We start from the raw sequence: 22,645 nt of genomic DNA, 5'->3' as shown, positions 1-22,645 counted from the left end.
TCTCAGGTGCTTTTTCATACTCTTGGGTGAAACTAGCACATGGTCAAGATGTCTGTTGGCCTTGATGAAAGAAAGGGCAGCAGGGCACATAACAATACCAGTGCTCCATACACAGTTCCAGCAAGGATCTCAAAATGTCGACCATAGCCGATGAATGGCTGGAAGAAATTAGTAAGCTAGGCACAAAGGTAAAGAGCCACTGTGAAACCTAGGAGGGATGATGATTTTCATGGGATTTAGTGAAGCATTTTGAAAATGCCACTCTTAATTGTTTGCACTGAAGTTAACTTTCATGTGAGTGTTACTTTTTGGCATGTGTGATCCTAGTCTAGATGTTTTAAGCAAATTTTAGGTAAGTGGACTAGCTTGTATGTTTTATAAGCAGTGAAGGGATTTCTGGAAAAGTTACCTCTGCGGGTGCTCATTGCAAACTATCTCGATTACTGCCAGGTAATAGGGAGGTGTAAAACTTGGTGCTGTTGTGGTTAATAAGTGCAATGAATATCAAAGTTCTTGGAAAGAGAGCAAAAAACAGCCTGTACACTCAGGAGTAGAAGGAAAACCTCCTTGGCTAATAATCTGTATGCTGCGAATATCATGAATGATGTGAAACGTCTTCTGTGACAAAAGCCAAAGGAGTGGCCTGTGTTGGGTTAGAAGTGCAGGAGAAATCATTTCTGGCAATACCCTTTTTGTATGATCTGTATGATACATATGTATTAGTCCAACATGTTGGATGAGGAATTTGTGTTTTGTTTATAATCAAAAGAATTGGAGCTTTAGCACTTTTAGCATTTGATGCACTATAGGAATAGGGATTGGAAACTATGCATCCATCTGACGTTTATATTTATTGAATTGCACCTTAACTTGGGAATGGAGGTAAAGCAGGGGTAGGGGTATGAAATCTGACTAAAGGGCACTTGGGTCCGAATGAAATCAAATATATTGTGCTGCTAGATTGAGTGTACGCTCCATGTGATGACAGACCTGCTTAAGGACACCTCCCATAACGAAGGCAACATAAGTAGCGGGAACTAACATTTCTTGCCAGAATGACCTATTTTGGGACCTGCAGACCAGTTGCTGTGCATAGATTGACAGGCAGACACATAGTTGTGGAGGTCCTTTAGTGGAGAGTATGATTTGTGCGGTCTACAACATAAGGTACAAACAGAAGATGAGTTGCTGAAATTCTGCAGCATTGTGAATAAGGGAGAGAAAACCAGGGAAAGCAAGAGAAAATGGGAGCATGAGCAAATGGGAAAGGAAGAGAGAATGAGAACGATAGGCAGAAGTGATTGAGAAAAGGATGGGGAAGTGCAGGGGGGTGTGAGAAATGAAATGGAGATAACCTGTCTAAGAGCTTCACAAGGATCGAAGGGCAAAAGTGACAGCAGCATCCGGTTTAGTAAGGGTTGCCTGCTGCCCAGGAATCAGAGGAAACGTGACAGTGGCCCAAGGAACTGCAACAAGTAAATTGACGACTGAGTCGTGCCCACTGAAAGTTGGCAGTGCAATGGGAATAGAAGATCTACATTTTTCATTCCATTTTCTATCATTATGCTGTTGTATGGTGAAAGAATCGTATTACACCAATTTTAAAAAAAATCTACGTTATCTAACTGCTTCTCGGCCATAATCTCAATCCTTAATGCGCCACAACCCACAATTTACAATTATGATTGCAAGGGCTGACAGCACTGCATTTGCTTGCATTAGAGTTAAGTGTATGCAACAAACATGGTGAAAGTTTGTTCCTATAAATCCACATCTTTTCAACACAATATATCTCTTCTTTGAAGTAGAATACTCACCCAATGTAGTGTGGAATGCGGACAGAGGTGGTCATCGGTCTTAAGTGATCCAAAGTTTGATTCAGATGTGTTTTTTGCATGTCATCTGGAAGTCATTGGAAGTCATTGTAAAATGTCTATTTGAATACAATGCTCTCCATTAAATAATGCAAGCTCAGCGTGGCTTTACATTGACATATGGAATGTATATTAAATGGACAAAACATGATATTCAGATAAACAAGCTATGTTGAAGGCTTCAATGAAACAAAAGGGAAATGTAATGTTTAACAGTTCTTCTTGCCATGTGAAAAAGATGGTACACAATGTAACTTGAATTTTAGTATTCTATAAGGCAATGACAATGTTTATTACAAATCATTTAGTAGTTCAATCTGTTGATAGACCTAGAATGCTTTCATAAATATGAATGGCAAAATGCAATTTGCCAACTTACTTTGAACGTTAAAAGGTTTGCTTGTGCCAAAGTCGGTTCTCTTGAAGCAGAAATTCAGACCACATTATTCATACAGTTTGATAAAAGCGTACAAGAGTTTGCTGGATTTTTGAACACCAACACCTAGGAAGAAGATTGTTTTGGGAAAGCAGAAAAGTAAGAGTCCAGTCCAACAGGAACAAAGCCGATTGGGTTTCCATGCTTTCCAAATGGTACTGAATGTACAGGTCGTTCCCAAGACCGAACCAGATTACCTGTTGGGGAGGGGGGGGCAGGTTGACCAGTTGAAAGGAGGAAATTACCTGCAGTGCAGCATGAAGTGAGTTGATGTCCTTACCGGTCCTGGGCTTTGAAAGACACACCAGAAATTAGTGCCGTGAGCCCAACTTCATGAGATAAATGTAACAGGAATTGTCGGAATTAAGTGTTTTGGGGAACCCTTTTGATAAACTAGGTCACTGAAAGATGGAATATATAGTGCTAGGCCTTTGTGCTTTATTATATATGATTACAATTGAAACCCTCGGTAGCCTCGACATAATAAGACCCATTTTCCTGCAATTTGTGATCTCTGGAAGTCTTAGCCATCCCAAATTCAAATATGTAGTGACACGTCCTTTGATTGCTGTGCGCCATAGTAAATTAACTAATTCAAATGCATTCCTAAATGAACGCATGGAGCTGGAGTGTTAAGGGTGAACCTGCTTCCTAGAGATCACTGTGAGGGTTAGGTGCTGCTGTCCCTGCCATCCAAAATGAACGTTTCTGAGTGCAAACCAATTCAGCATGTTAGATGTAAATTAGTCCTAATTTAGTCCTAGAATAAGTGAGCTGTACTAGAGCCACATGTTTTTCCAATGCCAATAAATGGTAATGGTTCCAGAGAAAACTAAGTCAATATTTTTGTTTCTAACTTTGCTCTGCGAACAGCTTTACCTTTTCCTTTCAAGAGGGTGTCAGATAGACAACTAGAACTCCATACTGTAAAATGTAGGATTCCATTTATTTGAAAAACAATGTCCGTTTGTATCTGCAAAGCAAAGTTGGTCATTCACATTTGTTTATCTGTGTATGGATGTTTGTGTGAATTTGATTAGTGAGATTAGCAGACGGGTTGCATTTTCCTTTCTGTAGGGATGCCTGTTTTCTTTAAAGACTGTGAGTGACCTGCCAGAATTGTAAGTTAGGGGAGCACCTAGAATTCCTTGACTTATTATTTTAAATACAAATATTCAGGTTGAAGTAGCCTGTTTCTTATCCCAGATTGTCAGATAGGATTGTTGAATTTAGGGGAGCATTGAATAAGTAATTCTTCCCGGAAAAATGATTCTTGGAGAAATAAATATTTTCCTAAGATATCAAGATATCATTAATAGGTATCTTTTTTTTTGTCATTTATGATCGTTTGTCAGGAGAACCTGTAATGTTGTTCAAGTTTTTCTTAACCAAATCCTCAAAGTGGAAGGAACATATTTCTTTTTGAGTATTAATATATATTTATAGTAAAAATAAACTGGCAGCACTATTTATATTCCTGTTCTAGTATTAATTTATACTTGTATCTATTCTGGAATGTGTTGAATCAGGTGCTGATAATTGTTCTGTTCATCTTTAAGCTTGTATCTATATTGTGTGAAATTAACTCATGAGGGAAATAACGTTTCCCCCCTGCACTAGATGTAATGTTTGCTACACTTATATGGAAGCAGCTGTATTACATTTTCAAACATATTTTACTGGACAGTTATTGTGCAAGAAAGTGGTGCTCTTGCTTTTAAGAGATGCTTATTGTTATTTGATGGAATTATTTCTATAGTGCACCTCATTGAGGACTAGGTCTTGATATTCATAAGTAAGTCACTGTTTACCATAACAATGCACTGATCAGCATTTCCGGAAATGCACTATTAGAATGTAAATCGTGGTGTACAAATGCGATCTACCTTTGTTTTATGAATATTCAATGTATATTGTGACTGAATAAAGATGAACTGTAAAATGTTTTAATATTGTGAAGAGGGTGTTTCAGATGCTGCATCTTGGATTATTGTTGTGTTGCAGAACATGTTGTGTATTCAGTTGTCTTTGGTGAGGTGCCTGTTTGCCTGCAACCAATGTTTGTAACACTTTCCAAATATGTTTCTGTTTACAGGTGGACCATGCACGGACACTGCTCATGTCTCATTAACCACACCAACCAAAAGATCATGCGATTCCGGTTAGTTGCATTTCTCTCTTAAAGTATTTTAGTATTCTTATTTAGTTGTGTTTGTTGTCGATTTGACCCCTAAAGTAATACGTTGGCCCCATTCTGGATTCCTCCTGATTTTAAGTGCTGTAATAGGTGTTAGTACCCCTAATATGAGTACTCAGTTTGACTCCGAGGATGAGGGTCTGAGTCGGCCCTGACGTGGGAATGCATGCGACGAAATGAATTTCTGCTCTGCAGGAGTATAGAGATAAACTGTGAATAAACCACCTACTCAACCTTTGCACTTCTTCAAATCAACAGTGATCCCAATCATAAAGGTGAAATGGGCACAGTCAAAAGATATACCACCTTCGTATTTTGTGGTAACATGGGTTATGGGAAGCCTATACTCTTATGAGGGGGTGTTATTGTGATTTAGTGGTGATACAAACTGCAAAGTATCACAGGTCAAAATAAAGGGACTGTCCAATCAAGGTTGGATACAAATATGTATATTTTAATCATACACACCATCTGCAAGAAAACCAAATAGAAAAACTGTATAAATCCCAACCCCTTTGGAAAGAACGGAGGAGATGCAGAAAAGAGAGAATTCAGCACTCTGGGTAGAATACAGGCGTGAAAACACAATTTCAATTGCCACAATGTTCTTTGTAAAAGAATGTCTTGGGAAAAGGTGCACAGGTGACCTAACCAGTCTCCAGGGCCCAAAATAGACCAATGGGTCAGTTATGGGTCAATAGGACCTTCTTTGCGGTTCGAATATAGTGAACCAGGCTGTTCGGTGCTGTTTGAATGGCTTATATGAGATTTTATCAAAGGTGAAATCAGAGTGGTAAATTTCACCAAGTCAAAATACTGAATAAATAGCAAATTCTTTTTATTTTATTGGTGGCTGCCCCCTCAAGACCACTGTTTTCTATCCTTTTAACCCCATCCCCACCCCTTTTTACCCCTTACACCACTACCATATATATTTTGAATAAACATTTTTCAGTATTATTTCGTTATTTTATGTTCCGGTAAAACTTACCACTGTTTTATTTTTGGTAAAATAACTGGGCACCGTTTGAATGTAGTGGTTGCGGTTTCCCAGGGGTTGGCCAGAGCTCGTTGTGGTTCGAACGCGATATGTGGAGATGAGCGACCTGTGAGGGCAGTCGGTTCGAAGAGGCTGGTCACTGGAAACGGTGGTCTGTGGTATGGTTTCGATGAAGCCCTTGTGGGGCTTCAGATCATGAGGGTCACCAGGGTTGGTTCGAAGGTCGAGAAAACAGCGAAGATGTTGATGATTGGATGTGCAGGTTTGGTTTGGGGGATTCATGTGGTTGGAAGTGGTGTCCAATGGTGGGGGGTCGAGGTTCCACCAGAGTCGTTTTGACTGACGATGAGTATCTGCAATGAAGATTTTGGAGGGGTCCAGCAGCCATTTGGCAGAGGCAGATGCTACAAGAGCTTGTAGTTCGAGCTGAGGGAGCGACATGCTCAGTGCTGGTTCGAGATGCGGTTAACTCGGTTTTGGTGACAGTTTGGCAGGTTTGATGCAAGGAGAACAGGTCTCTAGGCTAACCTGGCTCTCTGGGTGTTGTGAGTCCCACTCTGGGGTTTCAGGGACAGGTTGGTGTTCTCGTGCTCCCAACAAAGGAGGATGGTGCACACCTTCAGGGGGTGGTTCACCCAGTTGAGGTCCTGACAGCAGTGAAGCTGGCAGGGATGCAGGTCGTCTTGTTCAAGCAGGAGTATCAGCCTGAATGTGCCCTGGGGGTGGGTAGGGAACAGAGCTCGCCTCTGCCTTGGACATTTTGTCTTCACCTCGCTGGTGAAGGGCTCTGGAAAGTCAACTCTGCCAATAGATGTCCAAAAGAAATTCTTCTTAGGCGGTTGTTCCAAAGTGAATCTCAGAATTGGCTGGTGATTAGACTAACGCATGCCTGCTTTTAGTGGTCTAATCCCTGCTCTTGGAACCAGTGGACCTTGCCTTCTGATATCGCACCCAACGTGCTTTCTGCTACAAGAAGTGCGGGTCAGGGGGGAGACGGGAAGGAAAAATTGAGGCAGAGAGAAACAGATAGTGGAACCTTCATCCAAATTCACAGAGCTCCCTCTGTATGGCTACACTAACCCTGCCCCTTTCCCTTCTCAATAGAATCAAAGGCCTTTCGATGTGCAGCACCCTGATGGAAGGCTACTTCTGTGTGAATGGTGTGCTTTTTTGAATCCTGTTCCCAGGCTATCTTCCTTTTGGAGGGGCTTGCGATGAGTCGGAGGTGATCATCACAAAAACCCTGGCCTGGACCTCTTCTCATGTGGCCAGAGAAAGGCAGCCTCTACCGGATCCTGACATTGGGGGAGGATCACATGAGTGGAGTTTCAGGTCAGGCAGAATGGGAGAATACTCTGAATAATTTCCCTAATGACCATACCGTATTGATGGAATATTGTAAAGCTTTACATTCTGAGGTTAAAATGAATAAGAACATTAATGACTTCAAGTCCTATAATACTCCGAGTACTGAGAGGGGCTCAGAGTTGCAGAACTGTAGTGTGCATCCTAGAGTTTGTAATGACCCACACCTGAGTGGGACCTTTAAACATGTAAAGGCCCTTCAGGTGCGGGCCATAGAGAGGAAGCAGTGGAAGCAGCAGAATCAGGAGGGAGAAGTGTGACTCTGCGTTGAAAGAGTGGCAGAAGTCGGGAATACAAATGCAGGGGACACGCAGCGGGAGGCAACCCTAAGAATAACTGTCCTGTCGGAGAGAGAAGTTCTCCTGGTGCTGCATGCTGCTCCGGTGTGTGTGTGGCGTTCATCGGAGCGCAAGTGGATCAGAGAAAGCTACAGGAGGTGCGAGCAATGGGAACATTACCATAACTGTTGGATGCTTGTACGAACCCGACAGAAGAAGCAACAGGAGCAGCGGGTCCAGCAGAGAGGCGTAGAAAGACCAGTGAGTTGGCCTTCGTCAAGTATCCCCAGGGCGCTCCGAAATCGACTGCTGGCTCCGAACAAAACATTTGAATGCTGAAGTATTTAATTGAAGCAATTTGGGTGCAACTCTTATCTTAAGAGAACTAGAGTTCCAGAATATTGTAACTACCATTGTCAAAACCAAAAGGGACCAATATTTAACTAAAGTGTAGAAGAATATTGTGACCATTTTAGAAATTTTTAAGACTCCTCATACAAAAGGGTCTAGAACGAAGGACCTGCCTACTATAGCCAATATAGACTACCACAACACTTAGAGTTCGTAGCAACAACACCCAGAACAATAGCGCTAACGACAGTCCCCCTAACCTAAAAGACTCTGGTAGACGCGTGACCACTGGGGGATAGGATAGCATCCTGGGAGGATAGCTCAGCTGCAATGTGTTTGCCATGGAAGCAAGACGACACGAAGCAACACGGGTTCGATCTCCGGGTCCACGCTTAGAAACCTCTGGGTATTTAAGAGAGTTCTAAATACGCAACTAAGACAAACTAAGCAACTAAGACAAACAATTCCTGTAACAGTGCCTCGTTGCCCGCGGGCTGTGTGAGCGCTTTAAAAATGCAAAAATAAAACTAAATAAATAACTTACCAGCGAACCCACCCATGGTCTTAGACGCACCCAATTCTGATACCCCATTAATCAAGGGTGCTCTCATTAATGCTAGATTGCTAGATCACTCTTAGCACATGGTCTAGACATCACTGACCTTATCCTTATTAATAACTTGGACTTTCTAGTGATCACTGAAACTTGGCGCCATGCTGCTGCAGGTACAGCCCTCTCATTGGCCATCCCTAATAACTATACTATCCTCAGGACTGACAGGGAAACTACAAGGGGTGGAGAGGTAGCCTTAATTGCTAAAAATCAGCTTGGCATGAGAGAACACCCGAACCATTTGTTCCCTTTAGGGGAACTCCTTTCCATCAGACTACCTCTCACTGCCTCTTGTACCGTAACTATCCACCTCATCTATAGACCTCCAGGCCCAACACCTTCATTTGAGGAAGCTATCACACACTTTCTCAACAAGAACACCAACCAAATGATGATGCTGCTGAGAGACTTAAACTTAGGCATTAATGACTTCACAATGACAAAGCTTCAACCCTAGCCAACACTATCTCTGAACGTGGCGTCTCACACCGTATCACTAACCCCACCCACAGCAAAGGTAGAACCCTGGACTGGCTGGCAGACTTAAACTGTGACACGAAGATTCTCTCTAATACACCTTGCACCTGGTCAGACCATCATGTTATCTCTTTCACTATCCAGGATAACTCTCTCCTAGACTCCTGCTCCACTCAAGCTCCCTTAGTAGCCACCAGAAACAAACTTAACATTACAGCTTAGAGACTACTGCCTCTACTGCACCCGATTACTAGTCACACTAACTACGCTTGCTTGGTCCGATCTTCTATGGTTGAGCTCTATAATTGTACCTTTCTACTGGCCGTAGACGAAGTAGCTCCACTAAGCATGTGCAAAGCTAAACCACTTGCACATCTAAACACGTGGTACACCACCAATCTCAAAGAGCTGCAGAAGTGTACTGGAAAAACGGTCCTGAATTATCGCCTCTAAATAACTACAAAATTGCCATCCTCCAGACTAAAAGTGCTACATATAACGAAAGAATCATGAACGCTAACTCTGGTACCAAGGAATTGTTTGCCATCCTTCGCAAATTAGAATCACCTGTGACACCACAAGAATCTTGCATCAAAGATGCAACCTAGTGTACTAGTTTCCAAAAAGCTCTGCTGGACAAAATTAAACTTCTACAAACAAAAATTGAAGACAAAAAACTTAGCTTGTCACCTGACCCTCAATTCTCAAAGTCAACAAACGTCCCTCTGGAACAGCTCATGCCATTTGAGTTCACCTGTCTTTGTAACCGAAGTAAATAAAAAATGCACTCTAGTCTTAAGCTGTTCAGATGTCAAGGTGACATCTGCCCAGCTATAGTTATCAAAGATGTGCTGGAAGAGCTCGCTCCCTACATCACTTTCTTAATAAATGCATCCTTTGGAACAAGCACCGTCCCTACTAACCTTAAAGATGCCTGGTCTTTGCCTACTAAAAAAAATGACACTAGACCCTAACATCCCTACGAATTATCGCCCCACAACAACCATACCTTTCTTACTTAAAATTCTGGACAGGGCCACCTACCTGCAAATTCAAAACCACTTAGAATCTAACAATTTCCTGGGTCTACGTCAATCAGGCTTTAGACCAGGGCATGGCACTGAATCAGCCCTTAGACTTAAAAATCCAAATGGATGAATTCAAAGATGAAGGCAACTTAGCACTCCTCCTCTTACTAGACTTATCAGCAGCCTTTGACTTGGTCGACCACAAAGTTCTTTGCAAACATCTGACTTTGGCTGCTCACTTCTCTACCAAAGCTTCTCTATGGATACAGTCCTTCCTATCCAGCAGAACAATGAGGGTGTTCACCCCTACGGCATCTGCTGAGCCTGCCCCAGTCTCCTGTGGAGTATCACAGGATTCCTGTGTTTCCCCTAAACTATATAACATCGTTAGTAAGCAACTGTTTGACCACTTGGATAACTTGGGTGTCACCTACACTAACTATGCAGATGACACCCAAATCCTCATTCCCATCACAGGTTCCAATGACGCTGACTCTAAACTACTCAACATAACTTACCAAACTATAATACATGGCCTTTGTCTTAATGATGACAAAAAGTAGCTACTCTTTATTGGATCGCAGAACTGACTAAACAAACTAGACGCCCAATTCAAATCCTTTAACATTGACAACATCACCATCAATCGCTCTAAAGAAGTCAAAATGTTAGGCATTTACCTTGATTCGGCCCTCACACTAACAAGACAAGTAAATGCGGTGGCCTACGTGTCAAAACGTATCAATATCTGTAGACCTTTCCGTTCCTTCAGACAGCTGCATTACCTTGGCTAGGGCCCTCATATTATCTAGAGTTGGCTATTGTAATGCCATGTATGTTGGTACAAATAGCCGTAACCTAATAGAAACTGCAGGTACTACAAAATAATGCCGTTAAAGTGTCTCTTAACATCCCGAAATCAAACCACATCACAACTGCAAGACGCAACGTCCACTGACTCCCGGTACAGAATAGGATCACCTTCAAAACATTATCACTAACACACAAGTGCCTCTCTAACTCGGCTCCAAAATATGCAACTAACACATTTACAAAAATCCAAACTAACAGACCTATCCGGACCACACATGCTCACCTTCTAACAATACCCAGATTAAAAAAGCAGGAGGTAACAGTTTCCCAATACAAGCTGCAAAACTTTGGAACACCATGCCCCCAACTTTAAGAGCGGAGCCGTCCTATTGGACATTTTAGCAAAAATCTGAAAAACCTGGCTGTTTGTACAGGAGCGATGCTGCTTACGACTGCAACTGCAACTGCACTTTCTTATAATGTCCATCGCACTATGTATCTCTTTGTTCCCCTTCTGTATTGTAATGTCTCTCTCATCTTCAACTAACTGTTTTTCTAGAATGTAATGCAATGTCTATTCCCTACTGCAACCAATTATATCTTAGAATGTGCCCAGATACCTTTGGGTTAGGTGCACTTTATAAATAAATACCATCTTCCGATTTTTACAGCACGTTCGAGTGTTGGGAGTCCTCGTGCTATAGCTCTCAAGCTTTTACTGCATTTTACAATTTTTCAAAGAGTTCAATCTAATTTTTTCGGTCAATCGAGCCTCAAGCTCCACCGTTTCTACTACCGATCAACGAGGACCCGTTTCAGAATTTTCTACGCCCCTCAAGCAAAGTTTTCATCGAGTTCCGCTTCTTGGAGGATTCCAGAAGACCTTTGAGGCCTACCCCGCGTGGACATTGCCCAGGACAAAGGGAGCACAACGCCCTGATCCAAGGAGCTGCCCGGGATGCGGATTGCAGAATGTCTTCAAGGAGGACTAGCATTCTAGATGCCTCTACTGCCTTCACGAAGACAAAACGCACATTGCAATGTGCGTTTTGCAATAGGATTGGTGTATCCGCCTCACCAACTGGCTGGAGGGGAAAGAGCCCACCAGCAGGTGAGAAGAGGTCCGAGCGGTCTTCTAAGACCTTTGAGGGCGCTCCGGTGATGGGGGCCCAACAAAAGGCAAATCACCGCGGGTCCGTGGGCACAGGGAGCGCCGAACGGTCAGGCTGCCAGGCAGGGTGCACTTTCACCGGCACCATCAACCACAAGCCAACGCTCTGGCTCAGGGAAAAGGAAGTCGGAGAACCCGGGTAAGCTTCGGGATAAATCCCGGTCGATCCCGACTGAGGCAGCCGAGGGGGAGCGAGGCGGTGACCCTCCCCCCAAGGTGAAGGCCTCAAGCGCATCCAAAGTCGTGAAGGCCTTGATTCACCTGGTTAAGGCCTCTATCGAGGGAGTCGTGGTGGCCCTGGCGAAGCCTTTGGAGGCTACCCCTGTGGAGGTGACCTCAGGGGCCCAGAGTTTCCCTGCCACCGCATAGGGAATCCTCTTTTCAACCCATCGATAAGACCCCCGTGAAAATCCTGGTGGAAAAAGACGGGGGGGGGGGGGGCGGTGGCCATCACGGACACGGATACAGCCTCTGAAGAGGAGCTGGCTGAAGTCGTGAAGATCCTGGACAAGAGGTTCGGGGAAGTCCGGTCCCATGGGAGGGATCCCGACGAGGCGGTTGAGGAAAGCAACGGTGGTGCCGATGAGGTTCCCGTGGAGGTGGAGGATTCCACTCCCCAACCGTCGCGCCCGTCGCAGCCGGTACCTGGCCAACAGGACAACTCGGGCGCAACCTTGATGTTGATCCAGGCCTTGTGTACAGAGATGAGGACAAGGTTGCCCTTACGCCCAACAGATGACACAGCAGAGCCTGGACCGTCGGGAAGCCCTCCAAGCAAGCGGAGGAGAACCCATCCCCTACCGCTCTTCCAGCCGGCGCGGCCCTCACAGCCTTCAGCCATGGGACGACGGGTCATCTCGTCGGCAGCGACGATGATTAAAGCAGCCAACGCCCTCACGATTGTGGCCCGCTATGACAGGGAGCCATGGTTTAAGATCGCTCCTCTGCTGGACTTCCTCCCGGACGACAAGAGGGCTGATGCCCTGGAGATCCTGCAGGAAGGCGAGGTGGCGTCGGACCATGCCATAACGGTGGCCACAGACATTGCCGACACCAGCTTCCGCCAGATGGGCAACAGTGTTTGCCTTCGCCGGCGTGGTTGGTTCAAGGCAACCGATTTCCGCCAGGACGTGCAAACCAGAGTTTTGGACATGCCTTTCGACGGGAACAACCTGTTTGGCAAGACAGTGGACGAGTCACTGCAGGCCCTCAAGGCCGACACGGAGACAGCGTGGGCCTTGGGAGTTTTACAGCAACGACGGCCATCCTTTTGGAACTCCAGAGGCAAGCAAGGTGCCTCCAAAGGATTTGGCGGCGGCTCCTAGACATACCGCCAGGCGGCCCGCTCCTCGTCACAGGAGGCCTAAAGAGGACGCGGCAAGTCAGGAGGATCTCGTCGTCAAGGCGGCAAGGCCACTACCAAGCAGGACTGAACCGGCCATTGCGAGGCCTGCTGGTGGAGTTAGTCAGCGTGTGGGAGTCCATCTCCACCGACAGATGGGTGCTGGATGCCTTGGCCCGCGGGCACACTCTCGAGTTTCTAAAGAAGTGCCCCTGCATTCCACCCGTGGCCAGGTAGGAAAACCACGTCCCTCAACTGCTGCTGGAAGTAAGGGCGATGCTGAAGAAAGGAGCCATCGAGCTCGTCCCAAAGAGGCTCCGGGGTTGCAGAGTGTACTCACGTTACTTCCTCGTAAGAAAGAACACCAGCGGCTGGCGACCCTTCCTGGACCTTCGTCGTTTAAACAAGTACATCAAGTCCCAGATGTTCCGGATGGTCACTCTCCAGCACGTGCTGGGGCAGCTGGAGGAGGGCGACTTCCTATCGCCGCTGGACCTGGAGGATGTTTACTTTCACATCCCCATTCTAAAAGGACATCGAAAGTTTCTCAGATTCGTAGTCCAAGGGCGGCACTACCAGTTCAAGGCCCTCCCCTTCACATTGAAGTCGGCGCCCAGGGTATTCACCAAGTGCCTAGCACCAGTGGTGGCGCGGCTGCGCCGGCAGGGGATCCACATCTAACCCTACCTGGACGATTGGCTCATCCGAGCAAGGACAAGAGAACTCGCCCTTGAGCACACGGCGAAGACCGTCCAGCTGCTCACGGATCCGGGATTTTCCATCAACTTCGCGAAATCCCACTTGGTCCAGTCGCAAGTCGCACTGTTCCTGGGAGCCAGGCTCGGCACAGTGGCGCGATTGGCCTCTCCGTCAGAGGAAAGGACGAAGGCCATCCTGGGCAAGGAGCAACGGCTGTCGACCATGGACGTGGCCAGGGTAAGATCCATGAAGTCCCTTCTCGGCCTGATGTCCTTGTGCATCTACCTCATGTGCCTGTGCAGCCTGCGGGTGCGTCCACTGCAAGAGTTCCTCGACGCCCGTTGGATGTAAGCGGCACGCAGCTTCGAAGACAGGATCTCGCTCAACGAGACCTTCCGCCTAGCGATCCGGTGGTGGGGCATAGACTTCCAGACCCCGGCACAGTCAGGAGACTGTGACGACGGATGCCTCCCTGGAGGGATGGGGAGCGCACACCTGAGATCTCCACGCAAGAGGCCTTTGGCTCCTGGAGGAGAGGTCACTTCACATCAACGTCCTGGAGCTCCAAAGCCATGCTCTGGGCCCTCGGGTCGTTTCTTCCGTCCCTCAAGGACAAGGTGGTGAGGATCTTCACTGACAACACCACCACAATGTTCTACATCCGGAAGCAGGGAGGTACCACATCCCCAGCCCTATCCAAGGAGGCCCAGGATCTGTGGCACTGGGCCGTCGCCCAAGGGATGTTTCTGGTACCCTTCCACCTGGCAGGAATATAGAACACCATCAGACTCACTCAGCAGGGAGCTGCGCACATGCCACGAGTGGGAGCTGCGACAGGATCAAGTGGATCTGCTATTCCAACGATGGGGCAATCCCCAGATCGACTTATTCGCGACGGCGACGAACACCAAGTGCCGGAAGTTCGCCAGCAGGTTTCCCCAGCCGTGGAGTATGGGCGATGCCTTCTCATTCCCCTGGGACGGCATGTTCCTCTATGCGTTCCCGCCGTTGCTGCTGCAACTCATCAACCAGTCGCTCCCATTGCAGGATGATCCTCGTCGCACCGGCATGGCCCAGACAGATCTATTTCCAGGACCTTCTGGACATGTCAGCATCCCCCCCCAGTCAAACTGCCAACGGACGCTGATCTCCTCTCCAGAGAAGGAGGCGCCATCCTCCACCACGACCCAGGGTCGCTGAACTTGCAGGCCTGGCTCCTGCAGCACTAGAGTTTGGAGGGTACGATATCCCCGCAGACTGCAAGGAGGTGCTTGCAAAGGCCAGGGCGTCCTCAACTCTCAAGTGCTATGGACACAAATGGAAGAGGTTTTCTGTCTGGTGCCGGGCACAGAAGATTAACCCTCTACGGATTAGCCCCTCAAGTGTGTAAGAGGATTCAATTCAACACTACAGCTAAGTCAACGCCTAGTCTATAATACTGAATGAAAACCCTTATTGATATATCTTTATGTCCAGTTCATGCGTTCTGGATGACTACCCCTATATAACACCCCTCTCTTGGAATCCCCCTGACCCCACTGAGCCAAGAAGTAGTTCTGTTTTGCAAGTTAAAAGGTTTATTTGATAATTTAAACAAGAGATGTATATATCACACCTTATAATAAATTAATAATTGAATAGCACACTTAATCTGATATGATGAAGATTAACAACGGAGAATCTGGCACTAACACACTTCTCTATAATCAATAAGGAGTTGACATGAAATGGATAAGGTAGCACAGTGGTAAATAGGTACAGAAGTATAATGTGGTAGAGAATGCTTTACAGGGTTCAAGGAAATGCAAGGTTGAATGAATGAAATGCAGTATCGAAAATACTCAATATGATTTCAACAAAACAATGTAATCACTTTTCTCTGGCAATCCCCTCCCCCCCTTGATACAATGCAAGGAAATGGAAGGAAGCACACAGTTCTCAGAAATGCGATCAACTGTAATTCAGTTCACCCCAGCAAGCTTAGACTACAGAAGTTTGAAAACACAGGCCCAAATTGCTTTGATATGTGCTGGCAATGAATTAAAAAAATATGCTAAAATGCTTTTAATTCCCTTTCAGAGGTTCAGGGTGAATGGTATCTAGTTAATATTAGCTCAGGCTCACTCTTGCAATGATTCAGGAATGATTAGCAGGTTAAACGAATTTCTGGCAAATGGAAGGCAAGCAGCAGCTGTTTTTACACGAGGAGAAATTTGCAAATCGCGGTAAAATTCGCGGATGCGTGTTCCGCCATTACGGCAAAACTATAGGGGGTAGGAGTGCGATTAAAAGCTTAGATTCTCAACTTTCAGATGAAAGTTACTGCAAGTCTCTAGCACAAACGGTTGCGGAGATATGAGCGATTGAATAAAGGTCGTTTTTCAGATTTGAAATTTTAAAAGCTCAAAAAGACAAGTGACAGATTTTGCAGCTTGAATGACAGGTGACAGATTTGGAGCTATCAGGCAGTTCTACTTAGGTTAAATAGATTGAATTATATTATTTTAACTAGGAGATTGGTTCTGCACAGTTTTCTAGGTACTCACACTATATTCTTGAGTGAAATGGGCCTCGCCATGGATCTGGTCAGGGTTTTAGACTGGGCTTTGGTATCTCTCTGGGCACAGCGTCTGGTCTCTGGAACTGCTCGCTCTCTGGTCTGGTCTCTTAGTTCTGGATAGATTGAAGTCTCTAGTTTGGCTTTCTGGAGGTTGATGAATTTGAAGTCTGGATTTTTCCGGCAGAGCTTCCAGCGGCAGATGGATTTGAAAGTCCCTATCTGTCCTGTCTGTCTGCTTTTATGTGTTTAGAATGTGGGTGTGTTCTAGCATCACTGACCCTACCTCTCTCTCAGCTTCTAATTGGTCAAACTTCCATTTCTCATTTGATTGGGGAAGGAAGTGTGTGTCAGCGTGATGTCATTTTATGGCTTGCAGAGAGTCCACTCCTCCTGTCAACTTACACACAAATCTAGATTTGAAACAAATACATATTTGCAGAGGTACATATTGTTTTAAAATCATATGCACCCATCATGCATTACAGGAGGTATACCCTGTTCAAACTCTGCTCTTCCTGGGAGCTTGCATTCAGAAATGGCACATATTTCACTTTTTAACTGATTTTGCAATTCCGGACATTGACCCAAATTTACACACATGTGCGCAGGGAGTATGGACATTAACTGATGAAGTTTCAGATTTTTAACATGCATACATTTAGAGTAATATCCACTTTTCCGCTGACACCCCCCTGAACATACCACCGGTTCTAAAAACCTCTTAAACTGTGGGCAGAAAAATCACAAGAATTATGGTATCATTTATAAAATTTTCACATGTCCGCTCTATGAATGATCCATCTTTTTAAAGTTATGTTCTGGCTCCAAAGGGGTGTGGTTTCCTCTCAGCACAAGGTAGAAATACTGGTTTATCCAGTTCTGCCAAGCCAGCTTGCTCTCACAGGCAGTGCTCCTCCCCTTCACTTCCAGGAGGAAGCTCCATTTACGACTGCCGCCAATAAAACCTTTGCATGAGTCAAGACAGGCTTTGTTCAGAGCTCCTGTAGAGCACAGGTAATTCAATTATCAGATAGATGGCATATCCTTAGTGTGAGCAGCAAAAGGGCAGCTAGGCCTGGGAACACAGCTGTGACTCAAGTTTCACTCCTGATGGGGGTAGTTGCCAGGCAGAATTCAGTTCCTTAAGCCGGGTTTCAGATAAAATGTCACTTTTTGTTCCCCAGTGTCTGCATTCAAATAAAACTAAACATTTTCACATATGCAGCTAGAAGGCTGATTCTAAGTGCAAAACTATGGCATTTCAACAGTTACAAAGGCATGTGACACCAAACATAGGTCACTCATTTAATCTAAACATTTTCGATTTTAGTGTCTTTAAATCCAGTGCAACTTAAACTGCTGACTCCATAGCTCAGCCAGTTTTGTTATAAGCATTGTTCTGGGCTCTTCATTTCCCAGATTTTGTAGGCACACAAAACTCCATTCTGCCAAATGTCTGCTGGTGTTCAGTGAATATTTTGCACATATTGTAATGTTTGAAAATAGGCATTTTGAGCCTGCCTTCAGAGAAACACAGGGTGGTTTTAAAACGCCGGCTTTTGGATAGTGGTGAGTACTGGTACTGCACCCATTTTTGGGATTTAAGAAAATGAATTCCCAACAGTTATAGGTTTGCTTTTGGCAATCAGCATTGCCATTCCCAATGGTTTCAGACTACTGTGTGGGTAGTCCAATGGTGGTTTTAAAGCGCTTTGAAGCTAACCGGCGCTACTGTTTTTCCTTTGGCAACCCATTTCCCTCATGGCAACCCGGCCTTTCATTCTCGCACTGGTGGGTGGCAAGTGAGGCAACCATTTTGGTGTGCGCACAAACTGCGCAGCTTTCCTGGATTTCGGCGCACATGTGGATTTTCCGCCATCTTGAATTTTCTAAGCCCACAGCACCAAATGTTGTGGCATGATAGCTTAAACGTGGGTCAGGACACCCAACAAGTGCTGCCATACTTGCTATCGCTGGCCAAGGCGGGGCTGGCCCATGCCTCCATCAAGATCCATCTGGCGGCTTTCTCCCACTACACCAGTACTCCGGGATGCTCATCCCTGTGGTCCCATCACCTGGTGAAGGAGTTCATGAAGGGACTGTTCCGATCATTCCTGCCGGTGAAGGCTCCGGCCCCGGCGTGGGAGCTCAACTGGTGCTGACCAGGCTCATGGGCCTGCCATTCGAGCCTCTGCATTCGGCACCGTTGAAGTTTCTGTTGTGGAAAACAGCGTTTCTTGTGGCCATCACCTACGCACGACGAGTGGGAGAGATCCAGGACCTCTCCTGCAAGCCCCCATACCTGACTTTCCACGAGACGAGAGTGATGCTGAGAACACACCCCTCCTTTATTCCCAAGGTGCCGTCGGACTTAAATCTCAACAAACCCTTGGTGTTACCTGTTTTCCTCCCATTGCCTTCGTCGCCGGCCGAGAGGACATTGCACTCGCTGGATGTAGCTAGAGCGCTGAAGTTCTACGTGGACCGCACAAAGTTTTCGGAAGACATCACAGCTGTTTGTGAACTTTGTACCTGTGAACCAAGGGAAGGCCCTCGCAAAGCCTTCCATTTCCAGATGGCTCTCCGGCTCCATCATGCACTGTCACCGGTTGGCAAACCGACCGTTGCCCGGACGTTCGAGAGCCCATTCGACCAGAGCGATCGCTGCTACCACGGCGTTCCTATCTGGTGTGCCACTGCTGAACATCTGCAGGGCTGCTACGTGGAGGTCGACGCACACCTTCACGAGATTCTACTGCGTCGACCGGGATTCCAGGGAGGAGTCCAGAGTCGGCCAGGCCGTGCTGCGCAACCTGTTCGCCTGAAGGTGGGCCTGGTGAGGAGGTAAGAGATGCTTAATGTTGAGTTGATAAAATGCTTAATGCTGAGCCTGCCACCTCCCGTGGTTGTGCATGTGTGTACTGCTATGCATTCTTGTATTCATGAGCATGTGAATCCATGCCAGACCCCATGCTGGAAAAGTTACCAGTTAATTACCTGTAACTGTTGTTCTCCAGCATGGGTCTGGCATGGATTCACATGCGAACCCTCCCTCCTACCCCTCGGCGGCTCTTCACTTGGTCCTACTGCCACTTTACGTGCTACCAAATCCGAAGATGGCTGCCAGAGGAGGGGCTTAGGTGGAGGGCAGTCATTGGCTGGGGGCAGTATGACCCAGAGACCAGTGATTGGTTATTAGGAGAAAGACAGTTCAGAAACGAAACTGAAACAGATTTTTTCTTTACCGATGATTCCCAGCCTGACGACGGGGAATATTCATGAGCATGTGAATCCATGCCAGACCCATGCTGGAGAACAACAGTTACAGGTAAGTAACTTGCTCCTTCCACGTTATTTGGGAAAACATGGCCCCATAAATGTGCTCCATACGGGAGAGTGATCTGGGTCTGCACAGCTTCGACTTCCATCATCGGTACAATTGTCTGACTCCCAAATCTATTTGCGAATGACAAGGACGCCTCTATTCTTTGCTTTAACACAGACTGGTTGAAGTCTAAATGGCCTTTCCATGAGCCATTGGCTGACAATTTTATCTCTAAATACTCAAAAGAACTGACCCGCTAATTTATACCCCCATTGAAGTTTGTTTTTTGATGGGTTTGGTCAAATCACAGGGCCGTAACTGTTTTATCCATTTTAGCAGTGGGAAAATGATCAATAAAAAATGACAAAATTCTAACTGCGTCTTGATACCCTACACAGTTTTAACAAGAACGTCTGCATAAAGTAGTAGTCCACTCTTGGAGCCCACTAACTTCGTGGCATTATAGGTTATTTTTTATATAGATAAAGCTAAATCATTGATATATATTTTTTTTCAGAAAAGCAATGGGACAAGGTTATACCATTTGACAAACTCCATATTTTACCTGGAAGGACTTTACACCCCACCCTCCCACCCCCTCCTTGTCCATCCCGAAGAGAGGCCAAATTATTTTAACCATTATGTCATGAGCAGCAGGGAATGTGATTTGTCTTTCTCAATTGAAACATACTATATTTGGCTTGTTCAATTTGTCGAAAGAAATTTTGAAATCTATATAACAAAAAATAAGTGTGATTTGTTTTGCACCGCAACCTCTGAAAAAGGGAATATCATAAAAACACTGATCTATAGTGCTACTATTTGTTCTAACTCCTCCTCTCCCCCCTGAAAAAGGGAAAAACGATTATTTTCCACCCATTCTGCAATCCTTGCTACCAAGATTTTTCAAACACATTTTGCTAAACAATCGAGAAGCGAGATGTCTATAATTATCCAGTAGCGATCAGTCTCCTTTAAAAATGGGGACGACTTCCGCCATTATAACATTTTTGGGGAGAACCTTAATAAAATGATAATTAACAGGACTTGTTGAAAAAGAATAAAAAAAATATTGGTTTGTTGCGAAAGAATATCACTGTATCATTGCAGGGGGCCTTACCTAACATCTGAGATTTAAATGCTGCTGCAACCTCTTCAGTAAATATTAAAGGTGACTTGCGCATAGTTAGAAATGTGGACCTTGAGAGAGACATCATAGACTTGAAATGAATTTGCCAAGATTGGGCAGAAATAGCCAAGTTCAGCTCTGCCGCCGCGATGCATGGTTTCCCAGTGGACACAATGTGCCAAAAGCACTGATGGTCTTTTTCCTAATCTGTGCTTTATATTTGCATCTCAGTCTCAGTATAACCTAAAGTTTGCCTTAAGTTCTATCCAAAGGGCATCTTTGGCTATCCTGCTTTGCCCATCAAATTAGGTATTGGGTGATTTTATATTTTGTACGGATGACGGCACTGGAGGAAGTGAAAAAAGGTGCAATAGTCTTACAGAACAATTGGTAAACCTGCTCTGTCTGCTGGGTTAGTATCGCTAAACTCCTTCTAAAATTCAAGGATTGCCTTAGTAGTAATGTGTGCCAATTAATGGTTCACCTCCTAGTCACCAGTAAAATGGCCGTCAAACTAGTGTTTGAAGGTGGTTTGGGGGGGGAATCTCTGGTCAATTAACCGTATAACTATTTGTTCATGATCACTTTCAAATCTCCAACTTATATTAGCATTGTTACCCAACCCTCACCCATGTAATTATTCAACATAAAGTAAATCTGTGTGATGACGTCTGGCCTTTTCTAACCGTGTTTCCGTGGTTGGTCTCTGAAGGTGTGACAATTTATTGCCTGTGATTTAAAAAGCTGTGTTAAAAGCGTCTCTGAGCTCACCTAGGGCTGGAGTTGAATGGATCTGGTTTTTAACAGTAATCATCAAGATGTCCAATTCCTCTAAATCAATTTTCCTTTTTAAGTAAAACTTTCCCTTTTAAGGGTCTTAAGTGAACATTAAATGAAACCATCATTAGATCTTTTCCTGTATAAAACATAATACATCAGACAAGGTGTAGGCACAGTTGTAATCCCAGATGGGCCAGATTTACTTTAGCCCATACATCTAACCCCCAGTAGGACAGCACGATTTTCCCTGGATGGTCGGACTGCCAAAACATGGATATCCTTCTTTAGAAATTCGAGATCAGAAGTGTTAGTTGAGGCAAAGCTCGGGGCAGACATGCAGCCTCAAGAAGCTCCTCTACCCCCTCCAACAAATGACACATTACACTTTGTCCACTCATGAACGTCACTTCAGAACAGTGAGTGTTGTCAACAGTAGCCAAAGGATATTTCATCGCACTACCAGAAACAACTCACCACCACCCGCTAAGGTCAAGAAGAATGTCACAAGAGCTTCGCTTGATACTACAGGCGAAAATTCAAACTCTTCTATAAAAGGCAGCAATAGAGCTGGTTGCTCTTCAAGAGGTAAACAAAGGTATTTATTCAATATACTTCCTTATACCAAAAAATGATTTAACTATGCGCCCTGTATTAGACCTGTGTCCTGCAAACACGTGTGTCAAACCACAGAAATTCAGGATGACAACACTGCATAAGAGAATTCTACTTCTAAAAAGATGGGGATTACATGGCAAAGTAGGATCAACTTACTACCAATTCAACGTACTTCCCTTCAGCATAGCCTCAGCCTCAAGGGTATTTAGAAATGTGCTTGCAGTGGTTGCAACCTACCTGCGCAGACAGTCCATTCCAGTGTACCCTTATTTAGACAACTGGATAATAACGGGAGACGCCCCTCAACTGTGTCACCGAAACCCTCAAGGGTTCAATCTGCTATTCCAGTTGGGTTTCTCATTCAACGAGAAAAATTCAAGTCTCATTCACAGTAAAGTGAAACAATTTCTAGGAGCACTAATTCGAACACAGAATGCCTTAGTCTTTCCCTCCAAACAGAGGATCCAAAACGTGCTATTTCAAGTTCCACAGTATAGAGCCGGTCCTAAGAGAACGTACAAAGGGCCAGCCGTCTTCACGTAATAATGGCTTACCACACTCGATTGCACATGCATCCAATGTAAGAGGAGGC

At 45.2% G+C, this 22,645-nt stretch overlaps 1 protein-coding gene across 1 annotated transcript in view; it reads left to right on the top strand.

Annotated features, from left to right (window-relative positions):
- The window catches only part of ZFAND3 (zinc finger AN1-type containing 3), an 898,079-nt gene that overhangs the window by 682,315 nt on the left and 193,119 nt on the right, over window positions 1-22,645 (top strand). Inside the window, exon 4 of the mRNA XM_069608759.1 lies at window positions 4,406-4,471. Within this exon, the coding sequence (XP_069464860.1) occupies window positions 4,406-4,471 (66 nt within the window). The remainder of the gene's footprint in view (window positions 1-4,405; window positions 4,472-22,645) is intronic.

Source organism: Ambystoma mexicanum, chromosome 4q (genome assembly GCF_040938575.1).
Source record: "Ambystoma mexicanum isolate Mex_15411 chromosome 4q, UKY_AmexF1_1, whole genome shotgun sequence".
Classification (NCBI taxonomy): Eukaryota; Metazoa; Chordata; class Amphibia; order Caudata; family Ambystomatidae; genus Ambystoma; species Ambystoma mexicanum.
The sequence above is the reverse complement of the archived record's forward strand: the minus strand, read 5'-3'. Positions and strand labels throughout refer to the sequence as shown.